The sequence below is a fragment of the Marmota flaviventris genome, chromosome 9, assembly GCF_047511675.1.
Source record: "Marmota flaviventris isolate mMarFla1 chromosome 9, mMarFla1.hap1, whole genome shotgun sequence".
In the NCBI taxonomy this organism is placed as follows: domain Eukaryota; kingdom Metazoa; phylum Chordata; class Mammalia; order Rodentia; family Sciuridae; genus Marmota; species Marmota flaviventris.
The window spans coordinates 13,973,944-13,986,969 of record NC_092506.1 but is presented as its reverse complement, the minus strand read 5'-3'; the positions used below and the strand labels follow the sequence as shown (position 1 = coordinate 13,986,969).

Here is a 13,026-nt window from a genome sequence, read left to right as displayed (position 1 = left end):
AAATTTCAGGTATTGTATTGTATGAGAGTGGGGAGAGTGGGAACTTTGTCTTGTCCCTGATATTAAAGGAAATGCTTTCAGTTTTTCTCCATTCAGTATGATGAGGGCTATAGGGTTTCTCATATCACAGCTTCTATTATGTTAAGGTGTGATCTTTATATACTTAGTTTCTTTAGATTTTTTTCAGGAAGGGATATTGAAATTTGTCAACATCTATTTAGATCATCATGTTGTTTACATCCTTGATTCTACTTATATGCTATATTACATATACCTTTCCCTGTTATGAAACAGTTTGAGGAGCCTTAACACTAGATATTCTTTAAAAGTATGGTAAAATTCAGGCCTTTCTTGTAGGGAGACTGTTTATTACTGCTTCAATAATATTGCTTGATATTGATCATTTATGTTTTCTAAATCTTGGCTCAATTATGGCAGTTCATACATACCCAGGAATTTGTACTTCTTTTTTTTTAGGTTTTCTGATTTATTGGCATATTATTTTTCAAAGTATTCCCTTATGATTTCGGTGATACCTGTTGTAATATGCCCTTTTGCCACCACCACTCAAATTTTGTACATTTGGGTCTTCTCCCACTTTCGTTTGGTGATGTTTTCTAAGGACTTGTCAAGTTTGTTATCTTTTGGAAGGAACAACTCTTCATTTAATTGATCTTTGTATTTTTTAGTGTCTATTTCATTTGTTTTTTCTCTATTGTCTTTCAAAAATTCTACTGTTTGGGTTTGGCTATTTCTTGTTTTCTAAGACCTGGAGATGCATCATTAGTTTTTTTTTTTTTTTATTGGAGATCTTTCTGATTTTTAAAATCTAGGCAATCATAACTGTAAACTTCCCTCTTAGTACTGCTTTAACTATCCCATAGGTTGTGTTTCCATTTGCATTTGTTTCTAGAAATTCAAAACTTTCTACCTTGTTTTCTTTAATAGCCCACTGGTCATTCAAAGTCATTATTCAAAGACAGAAGGATGTCCGTTCTCACCCCTCTTATTCAACATATTTCTTGAAACTCTAGCCACAGCAATCAGGCAACATAAGTAATTTAATGGAATACAAATAGGAAAAAAATAAGTCAAATTATCTCTGTTTTCTGATGACAGGGTGCTATATTTAGAAGATCCGAAAAACTCCACCAGATTCCTACCCTGATGAATTTAGCAAAATAGCACGGTACAAGCTCAAACTGCAACATCTTTTCTACACACCAACAGAGAACCCAATGAAAAGAAATCAGGAGAACAATTCCATTCATAATAACATTAAAATAAATAAAAAGCCTTGGGAATAAATAAACAGGACCAAAGCGGAGGAAGACTTCTACAATTAAAATACATAGAATACTGAGGAGTAGAAATCGAAGAAAGCTTGGAAGATGGAAAGACCTCCCAGGTTCTTGAATAGGCAGACTCATTTTGTCAAAATGGTCTTGTACAAACTGTGATATACAGATTCAATGCAATCTCCATCAAAATGCCAATGTCATTCCTCACATATCCATGAAAAAAAGTCCTAAAACTTCACACAGAGGAATCAAAGACCCAGAATAGACAAAGCAACTCTGAGCAATAAGAACAAGGCTGGAGACTTCATAACTTCCAACCTCAAGTTATACTGCAGAGCTATAATAACAAAACCAGCATGGGACTGGCATATAAACAAACACGAAGACCAGTGAAATAGAGGACACCAAGACAAAGCCTCATAGACATGTTCAGCTTGTCTTTGATAAAGTTTCCAAGAAGGAAGCTGGGAATGGAGCCACCATTTGACCCAGCTATTCCCCTTCTCGGTCTATTCCCTAAAGACCTAAAAAGAGCATGCTACAGGGACACTGCTACATCGATCGATGTTCATAGCAGCACAATTCACAATAGCTAGACTGTGGAACCAACCTAGATGCCCTTCAATGGATGAATGGATAAAAAAATGTGGCATTTATACACAATGGAGTATTACTCTGCATTAAAAAATGACAAAATCATAGAATTTACAGGGAAATGGATGGCATTAGAGCAGATTATGCTAAGTGAAGCTAGCCAATCCCTAAAAAACAAATGTCAAATGTCTTCTTTGATATAAGGAGAGTAGCTAAGAACAGAGTAGGGTCGAAGAGCATGAGAAGAAGATTAACATTAAACAGGGATGAGAGGTGGGAGGGAAAGGGAGAGAGAAGGGAAAATGCATGGAAATGGAAGGAGACCCTCAGAGGTATACAAAAGTACATACAAGAGGAAGTGAGGGGAAGGGGAAAAATAATACAAGGGGGACAAACGAATGTCAGTAAAGGGGGCAGAGAGAGAAGAGGGGAGGGGAGGGGAGGGGAGGGGAGGGGGGATAGTAGAGGATAGGAAAGACAGCAGAATACAACAGACACTAGTATGGCAATATGTAAATCAATGGATGTGTAACTGATATGATTCTGCAATCTGTATATGGGGTAAAAATGGGAGCTCATAACCCACTTGAATCAAATTGTGAAATATGATATATCAAGAACTATGTAATGTTTTGAACAGCCAACAATAAAAAATTAAAAAAAAAAAATGATAAAGTTTCCAAGAAGGAAAAAAGACAGTCTTTTTAACACACGGTGCTTGGAAAACTGGATAGCCATTATTTATAAAATAATGAAGGTCGATCCCTCTCACCCTGCACTAAATTCAACTCAAAGTGCCTGAAAGTCCTGGGTGACCGACCAGAGATTACAACTGATACAACAAAACAGAGGTTCTACACTCCTACCCACCTATAGGTGCAGCAAATATCTTCCTTAATAAGAGACCCACAGCCTAAGAAATAAAACCAAGAATCTATAGCATCAAAATGCTCTTGTGATAACATCAAATGGGAAAGCAGTCTTTCTCTTTATCGTCTTTTGTATTTCCATCTCTAAGCTGTGTTTTGAAAATTAAAAAAATCTAACTTGTATATGTTAATTCTAAGTTCAGTTTTGTATAGTCAATATTTATACTAGCCATCAAAGCATTTTATATAATTTTTATATATATTAGTTTCATGATTTTTCATTTATTCCCTTTTAATATTTCATATTTCATGTTATTCATTAAGAATATATATTTTTATGTGTGTATACACACACACACACACACATATATACTTATGATGGTACTAAGCATTGAAACATATGCACTCCCATGTCCATTGCAGCACTATTCGCAATAGTTAAGAAGTGGAAGCAAAGAACCTATCAACTGATGAAAAGATAAAGAAAATGTGGCATATATAATATACTTTATTCAGCCATAAAGAGCATGTTTCCAAAATTTTGGTGCAATATGGATGGCACTGTAGATCATTAGGCCAAGTAAAATAAGCAAAACACAGAAAGACAAATACCACTGGATGCACTGGTATTCCATTTATATGTGAAACCCAAACAGCTGTTCTCATACAAGTCCAGAGAGCAGTAGGTCCAGATGCTGGGGTGAGTGGGGAGGATGGAGAGATAGAGAAAGGTTGGTCAGTGGGAACTAAGTTGTAGTTAGTTGACAGCAAGAAATTCTGCCGTGCAGAGCAGGTGATCCCACAGAATAGTGAGTGATGTGCTGTAAATGCCAAGAATCTAGAAGAATGGACTTTGAATATTTATACCATAAAGAAATGACAAAATGTGGGGCTGGGGTTGTGGCTCAGTGGTAGAGCTCTCGCCTAGCATGCAAGAGGCACTGGGTTCGATCCTCAGCACCACATAAATGTAAAATGAAGATACTGTGTCCACCTAAAACTTAAGAATAAATATTAAAAAAAAGAAATGACAAAATGTGAGGAGGTGTGTTTAATTATGATCTAAACACTATACAGTGTGTATATGTATAAAAGCATCATGTTACTCTATTAATATGTACAGTTATGTATCTTTTAAAAATTCATGTAATATATAAAAAGATAATCATACTGTACAAGATAAATTTGTGCAATTAAATAATGATTTATAATTTAAAAACGACAGTTATTACAGCTTGAGAAAGATCACCATATAGACAGTAGTGAGTATTTGTGCCATATGACATGGCCTCAGAAGTACCAGCCTCTGCACTTTAGCACATTCAAATATCATCTTACAAGTACTGAGCTGTAGAAGGCACTTACTGTGTAGAGAATGTAAATTAGACATGAGTGCACATTCCCTTGAATAGGTTTTGTGCTATATAGAGCTCTCTGATAATTAAAAATTGTGAATATTGTTCCCTATGTTAGCATATAGAAAGTACTTTATCTTTGTGGCTGATGGAAACTGTCATGCTCTGATTTTCATGAATATTTAAAATAATTTCACTTGTATAATTTATATGATGGAAGTAATTTTCCAAATGTGATCAGGTATTAAAACTTTTAATCTTATAACTTATGTTTTTCTAAATAGTTACCTAATTGCCATGTTACTTGCCAGTTAATGAGAGCATTTCTAAATACAAATTATGAGATAGTTTCAAATGATCTAATTGAGGAGGATATTTCCAAAAAAATCACCATTTCAAAAAGTGGGAAGGGAACGAGGGGCTGGAAATGCAAATAACAATATTGCTACAAAGCAGAAAAATCAATGTGCCTCCTGAATTTTTCTAGAAGTATATCTAAATGGCTTTTCTTACTGCCGATAAAAGTATTACCATAAATGGCTCAAAGATTCAAAATATTGATACAATTGAACTCAAAGATCAATTATTTTATTCATTTAACAGATATTTATTGAGGACCTACTATGAAACAAATAATCATTTAAGTTTTACACTAACACTCTTAGAACACTTACTCAACTAAATAAATAAATAATATTAGTCAAATTAATTATCTAATACCTCAATTACTTAAATTTTTTTTTCACCAAAATTAGTCACATTCTATTTATGTCTGGCAAATTTTCTACTCATTTATATGTACTCATGTGGGTATATTCATGAAAATGTTCACAGTCACAAGTTTTTTCTAACTTTACATGTGTGTTTCTACTAATGTTTGATAGAAAAAGTGCATATAGGTGAAATGAATTAATCAAATATCCTTAATACATTCTTTTGATAAGCCAGAAGCAAAATAACTTGTGACACCTCTCACCATTGTTATACAGAATATTATATTTCTGGATATGTTTCCTCGTTTCTACACAATAAACTGATTTTTGAGGAGATAAGTATTTGACTTCAGGAACTTGACTTCGATATGCACCTTAATATGTGGTTCAGCACATGGAGAAGATCTGAGAAGCATGACATTAAGTTATTATGCATCCTACAATTTTTAAATCAAAATTTTAGAAACACTTTTCCCTCTAAAACTATCTTCTTGAATGCACTCTTGACCTCCGTGTTCCTGAGGCTGTAGACCACGGGGTTCAGCATGGGGATGACCATGGTGTAGAACACAGAGGCAAATTTGTCAGGGTCCATGGAGTGACTGGAGCTGGGCTGCAAGTACATGAAGATAATTGTCCCATAGAAAATGGAGACAGCAGTGAGATGGGAGGCACAGGTGGACAGAGCTTTCTGGTATCCTGTAGCTGAGTGCATCTTCAGGATGGCGATAAATATGAATAGGTAGGACACCAAGATAATTAGAAGAGCAAAAAAGGCATTGAAGCTGGCTACATAAACAAGAACCAGCTCATTGACGTGTCTATCAGAGCAAGACAGAGCCATGACTGCTGGAATATCACAGAAGAAGTGATGAACCACGTTGGACTTACAGAAGGAGAGACTGAATATTTCTCCAATGTGGATGGAGGCATTCAGGAAACCACAGACATGGCAGCCTATGACCATACAGGCACACACACCTGTAGTCATGGTGGTAGAGTAATGTAAGGGTTTGCACACAGCGGCAAAGCGGTCATAAGCCATAGATGCCAAGAGGAAATTTTCCACAGTGGCAAAGGTTATAAAAATGAACATCTGAGCAGCACAGGCATTGTAGGAGATGACCTTGTCTCCTAGAAGGAGCCCAGCCATGGCTGTGGGAGTGACAGCAGAAGAGTAGCCTAAATCCGCCAGAGACAAGCTACCAAGAAAAAAGTACATGGGAGTGTGGAGACGAGAATCAGTGAGAATGAGAACAATCATCCCAAGGTTTCCAAGAACATTAATGAAATAGATAAGTGTGATCATGATAAAGAGGGCCACCTGTAGTCTTGGGGCATTGGTGAGTCCTAGTAGGATGAACGCTGTCACTTCTGTCCTGTTCTGCATCCATGCTATTTGGGAGTCAGGAGATGCTCTTTAGCAGAGAGAAATAAAGTACAAGAATGTAAATAGGTGTTATGAAATAAATATTTCCCTGAAAATAAAACATTTATACAAAACAGGTGAATTATTTCATTGCGGCAATAATACACATTTCAAACTCTTCCAATGTGTGAATTTGAACTTAGCTGCAAAATTTAGGGCATTAATTATTTATTGAGTTAGAAACTTTTAAATCTGAAAATTCAATTTAAGTCAAATACTATTTGTCAAATTTTAAATGATTTAAATTAATGCATGCTAAATTTTATGAATCAAACAACATAACATGTCGGGTAATGTGTATATAATTATATATGTATAATTATAACATATAATGTAGTATTTTATATATATATATATATGTATATCATGCATCACATACACAAAATGAAGAAAGTAATGGTATCTAAAGCAAAATATTATTGTAAGAATTCAATGTGAAAATAACATCTAAATTCTGGGGGATTATGACTTTGTGTCAGCTATAGTAATATTATCTATGTACAATGATGGATTGTATTGGTGTTGGCTTAGAAGTAGGTGGCCTTATACGAAGCTTCAGGAATGAGTGAGCTCTGCAGTCTTGTAGTTTCCCTCTTGATTTCCATTTTCTCTCACTTAGGGTTACTAAGATTTTCTATGTCTTCTCTTTGTTGTTCCTCCATCCATGATTGGCTGCTCTAGCACTACCAAGTGGCTGTTTTTTCTTTTGCTGTTCTTGTTCAATTTCTTCCTCGAAATCCATATTTTGGCTTACACTGGAAGAATATCCATTTCTTATACCAATTCTTTCTTTCTATGGTATATTCATCTATTTAAATCACTGAGATTTAGGGCTGAAAGTTCCTAGTTGTGCTTTACTGTAGCCTGCAGATCTTGCATCTCATGTAGTCCATAAATATACACAATTATTAAATTAAAATTAAAATGTTAAAAATATGCAAGCTTAATTGTTTTTAAGTACGAATTGTTTGGTAGTAGTGCTACAAATTGGTAACCCATCTTTTCCACTTAACAATAAATAATGAATATCCATGTTAATAAACATTTACCTACAACATCAAAAAAATGCAAACTTAAAAAAATGTTCCTTTGAATCTGTTTCTGTGTAGAAGCAATGTTTTAATTCTTTTTATTTGAATATGAAGTCTTTGAAGGTAAGCACCAAAGGCTAACTAGAATTCCCTACCATCTTCTTCTTAACTTTCAGCAATCTTACTGCATAAACTAAACCCTTGGAGGCATTATATTTGCCAGTCTTCACACACATGAGCACTTTTTGGTATATGATCTATTCTATGACAATTGAGGGGGTCTTTATACAGAAGTGTGAGCATGTGTTATGCATGTGCAGGCATTTTTATTTTACCAGGAAGATAAATTAATATTTGTGCAGTTTTGTTATGCTCTATTATTATATATCTAGGATGAAGAAGATTCAAGATTTAACCTAGTTTGGTCTTAATCACCAGCCTATTATTTTATTCACATAAAAGTCAATATATATAAATGTGATAGAAATAATTACAGTTATGGAGAAAATATTAAAATAAAAGTCAGAACTTAATTCTTTATAACTTAATTTTGTGTGCTTTCTTCTCTGGCTTAAATGAGAGCCATTTTACTTGTTCATTTTTTGTTTATCTCCAATAATAAGCATACATACAGAGAAGGTGAAATTACCACCTAATTATCAGAACGTCATCTATACTCTTGTTTTTGACCGAAATTTCTTAGTTTAGCAAAACAATGATATTTTGTAAATATCATGGAACTCTGCTGATATGACTGTTGACATTACACCCCATATCCACCTCAGTTTTAAAGAAAAACATTCAAACTATTGAGTATAGCTATCCTACTATTTTGCTAGAATTTCAGATTTTACTGAGTCTTTATTGAATATAGAAACTTACCTTCCTCTTGGGAGCATGCAACAATCTTGAACAGGGAGCTTGAAATACGAAATTCAACAACAGATTAACGCATCCATTATCTTAGAGAAGCTGTCTGTCTCAGGTAGTGGTTAATGGTCCCAAGCTGCCTAAGGCAGGAAAGAAAATGGAAAGAGTGGTATTAACATGTGTTCAAGTCCTGAGTCTATAATGCATTTTTTTCTAGGTCTTTGGCAGAGATGGTCTCCTCCTTCTTAATTGTAAAATGAAGACAATATAAAGATCTCTTCCACAAAATTTGCAGAATTATGCTTTTAGATAGCAAATAAGGGACTGCCTATACAACAACAAGTTAAAGGTGGGTTATATTTTCATGTCATTTAATATAAATTTTATTTTTAGGTATTCCTTTAACTCTGTTGCAGGATTCTAGCAAATCCCCAAATCAGGACAAGGCCTATATGCATGAGCAACTATCAACATTCAGATAAATAAAATGGAAATAGTCGAAGGGAGTAGAATTGAAATCTTGTGCCTCTGAAATGAAGTCATCTGGGGTCATGTTGAATTTCAGAAACTAATATACGGGGACCAAGAGTCAATTATGAAGACATGAATCTCTCAGATGATGCCCTGCAAGAGAGCATCTGTAACTCCTCTTTCCTAAAGAAGAACAATTAAACTGCCTGTGGGGACCAATTTGGAAATTTTGAGTATGCACATGTGTTTTGTATTACAGGTTAATGTATCAATAACAATGATATGCATACTTTTTAGCATACAGTTTTTGACTTTTTGATAAATATGTAGCTATGCAACCACTACCAAAATCACCTGAACTAATTTTCTAAGCTTCTTGGTGGCCAACCTCTTTTTTCACCCAGTGTCCTGAAAGCCACTCAACAAAATTTTTAATTTTTCTTTTGCAAGAATATCTTTCACTAGAACATGTGGGTTTTGATTCTGACAACTTTTACTTAGCAAAACTCATTTGGGGGGGGTCCATCAATTTTGTTAACTGTATCTTCAATGGAACTTTTATGGGCTTAATGTTTCATAAGTCAACTGTAGACATTATTTTTGTCATATCCTGATGCAGGACCATTTTTGTGGACTCCAGTGTTTAGGTGATTATTAATAAAGTTGAACTAAATATTGGTGACTTTTCTTGTGCGAGCAGGGGGTTTTATTTAATTAGGTCAAATAGATAGGAATTGGATTGCATCATCATATGGTAAATATGTTTATTTGAACTGTTTCAACTATCAACATTCAGATAAATAAAGATGGTCAAAGGAAGTAGAATTGAAATCTAGTCCCTCTGAAATGAAGCACTGGGAATCATGTGGAACTTCAGAAGCTAATACACAAGTACCAGGAACATTTACAGAAAATCCCAAACTGTTTATGGAAGTGTTTCTATCAGTTTTCATTCTCAAGAGCAATTCATTCCAATTTCATCATGTCTTTTTTTGCACTTAGTTTTTATCTGACCTTCCTTTTTGCTATTTCTCAACGATGGCTCAAGTTTTCCCAGCAAAATCTTTATATTGTGTCATTTTATTTTTATTTATTTAGTGTTTCTTTTTATTTTTTTAAATTGTCAGATCATAGCTGAATATCCTTTGAGGTATGTGGTGTGATGTTTAAGCATAGTTAGTCATTGTGTATCAAACTTAGAACACTTAAGTTATCCATCATTTTAAATATTTATCATTTCTTTGTGATGAAAATATGCAAAATTTCTTCTCGATATTTTAAATTATATAACACAACATTGTTAACTATAATCATCCTCAGGGCCATGCATTTTTATTGTTTTTCAAAGATATATCAAGGGTCTTTTCCTCAAAATCTAAAAACACACAGAGACTTATATATCATCACATTTAAAGTCTGGGAGTGTTTTTATTTTATTATAATTTTTTTCCTATAAAGAAAATAGATCCATTTTCTTTTCTACAGTCTACTCTGAGCCTTCAATTCCAAAAAGACTCATCACACCTTTCTCATTGCAACCATGTGTAGTAGTATTTAAATGTTTATTCTGTTTACTAAGATGGCCTGGTTTCATATCAAGCAAATTAACTCTATCAAATTTCAGTGCCTCATCTGTAATGAAAGTTATAATAACATCATCTCTTCCTTATAGGATGGTCAAGAAGATTATCATATCACTTATATACAAGCTGGAGAACAATTTCTAGCATGCATAAAGTTAGATACATTAATATTATACAGTTTATAAAAATTGAGGTAGCATGGGTAGCATGGGTCACAAAAATAGTGTAGCTAAAGCCTTCCATCTACTTTCTTGCATGTGCCTGCCCCATTGCAGTGTGACTGAGACATGAGCTACCCGTAGAAAATGAACCATAGGAGGGCTGAGTACGTGTCATTTCTGGGCAGGTAGATTGGAGCATATGCATTGCCCTCTAGGTATCTCTCACCTGTCATGGAGATTGAAGAGAGTTCATGTTCCAGAAGGTGCAGGTAAATATGGTGAATTCCTTATCAGCCTATATCTTTAAATGACTACACAGGGAAAGCCTTCATTTTGCCAGAAAACCTGCGTTCAAATTCTAATAGATTTTTTTCCATAAGTTGAAAATAATTTATATGTAAGGACAAAAGATCCTGAAGAGCCAAAACAATCTTGATGAAGAACAGAGTAAGACTCACACTTCTTGATTTCAAAGCTGAATACAAATCAAAAGGAATCAAAGCATTTTGGTATTGGCTTAAGAATACAGGTCTAAGCCAATGAAATAGAGTTGATGCTTCCAAAATAATCCCATATATGTATGGTTAATTGATTTTTCATGAGGCTGAATTGTCTATTTAATGGGAAAAGAACAATCTTCAACAAATGGTTCTAGGACAAATGGATAATAATATATAAAAGAGTGAAGTTGGGTATTTTATATTGAATATTTGCCAACAAAGTAGACTTTGAGTAGCCTTAACATACACAAAAGAAAAATGATGGTATAAGATGATGAATAAGTTAATTTGCTTGACTTTAGTAATCACTTCACAATGTACATGCACATAAAACATCATACTGTATACCTTAAATGCAATATATGCAGTGAAGCTGCATTCTTACTTCATATTATTCACAAAAATCAAAATGATTAATAACCTAAATGTGAAAGCCACAGCCATAAAATTGTTGGAAATATGGGCAAATCTTTTAGACTTTAGGCTTGGCAATGATTTCTTGTGTATGACACACCCACAAGAAAAAACAAAGTCATTCAACATTACACTTTTGTGCCTTAAAGTATGTTATCAAGAAAGTGAAAAGGAAACCCATGGAATAGTAAAAGAGATATTTGTAAATCATACATCTAATAAGGGTTTACCATAGAGAATATATAAAGGATTTATACACCTCAGGCAACAATGAAAAAAGAAACTTCTATTTAAAAATGGGCAAAGCCTTTGAATAGACATTTTTGCAAAGATTTGTAAAAGACCAATAAGTACCATGAAAGATTTTCAAAATCATTGGTCAAGGAGCAAATGCAAATCAAAACTACATAATTAAAAAACTAAACCTAGAGAATATTTTGCCTTCTCAACAACTTTTTTGAAAGCACTCTTGACCTCCTTGTTCCTCAGGCTGTAGACCACAGGGTTCAGCATGGGGATGACTATAGTGTAGAACACAGATGCAATTTTGTCAGTGTCCATGGAGCGGTTGGAACTTGGTTGCAAGTACATAATAATAACAGTCCCATAAAATATAGAAACTGCTGTGAGGTGTGAGGCACAGGTGAATAAAGCCTTCTGGTATCCCTCACCTGAGTGCATCTTTAAAATGGTGGTAAATATGAACAGGTAAGAAACCAAGATAACAAGAAGTGCCAAAAAGATATTAAAGCTTGAAATAAGAAAAATGATCAATTCATTAAGGTGTTTATCAGAGCAAGCCAGAGTCATGACAGCTGGAATATCACAGAAAAAGTGATGGATCACATTCACACAGAAAGAGAGACAGAACATGTCTCCAATGTCAATAGCAGCAGTTAGAAAACCAAGGATGTAACAGCATATGGCCAGATAAGCACACACCCTTGTGGTCATGATGGTAGGGTAGTGTAGGGGTTGGCACACTGCTGCATAGCGGTCATAGGCCATTGCAGTCAAGAGGTAACTTTCCACAGTGGCTAAAAGTACAAAAAAGAACATCTGAGCAGCACAAGCATTGTAGGAGATGACCTTGTCTTCCATAAGCAACCCAGCCATGACCTTGGGAGTGACTGTTGAAGAGTAACAAAAATCCACCAGAGACAAGTTACTAAGGAAAAAGTACATGGGGGTGTGGAGGCGGGAGTCCAGCAGGATCAACGTGATCATCCCCAGGTTCCCCACCAGAGTGATGAGGTAGACGACAGTGAACAGTATGAAGAGGGGAAGCTGCAGTTGTGGGGCGCTGGTCAGTCCCAGCAGGATGAATTCCCTCACCTCCGTGTTATTCTCCATGGGTGGTACATTAGGACCACCAGGTGCTGTGTAGCAAAGAGAGCTAAAAGAATACATTGATGAACAAAAGTCAGTCGAACAAAAATTGAAATGTATAAGCATAGTTTTATTATATAAATAAAACTATAAGCATAATTTTATTATAACAAAAATTTTCTTTCAATATTCTGACATCTATGGTACGGAATGACAATGCAATTTAGTGGATAACTTATCTGTGCAGCAATAGACTTATGAAGAAGCAGTATCTACTTGTTAAATTTCTGAACGGATTAACTAAATTGCAGGAAAGAAATGGGAGCTATCCAAGGTCACATGCTTAGAAGAAGTCTTTCTCTAGTTTAAGATCTTTTTAGTCTAACTGCTTGCACTTATGAAGTTC

The 13,026-nt window shown here is 34.7% G+C and overlaps 2 protein-coding genes across 2 annotated transcripts; both read right to left on the bottom strand.

Annotated features, from left to right (window-relative positions):
• Positions 1 to 5,283: 5,283 nt before the first annotated feature.
• On the bottom strand, positions 5,284 to 6,225 carry LOC114099977 (olfactory receptor 5B2-like). The gene has a single exon (XM_027944550.2). It carries the CDS (start codon positions 6,220 to 6,222, stop codon positions 5,284 to 5,286), a length of 939 nt encoding a protein of 312 aa, XP_027800351.2. The 5' UTR covers positions 6,223 to 6,225.
• A 5,477-nt stretch (positions 6,226 to 11,702) lies between these two features.
• On the bottom strand, positions 11,703 to 12,647 carry LOC114100133 (olfactory receptor 5B17-like). The gene has a single exon (XM_027944776.2). The coding sequence runs from the start codon at positions 12,642 to 12,644 to the stop codon at positions 11,703 to 11,705; it is 942 nt and encodes a 313-aa protein (XP_027800577.2). The 5' UTR covers positions 12,645 to 12,647.
• Between the last annotated feature and the right edge of the window lie 379 nt (positions 12,648 to 13,026).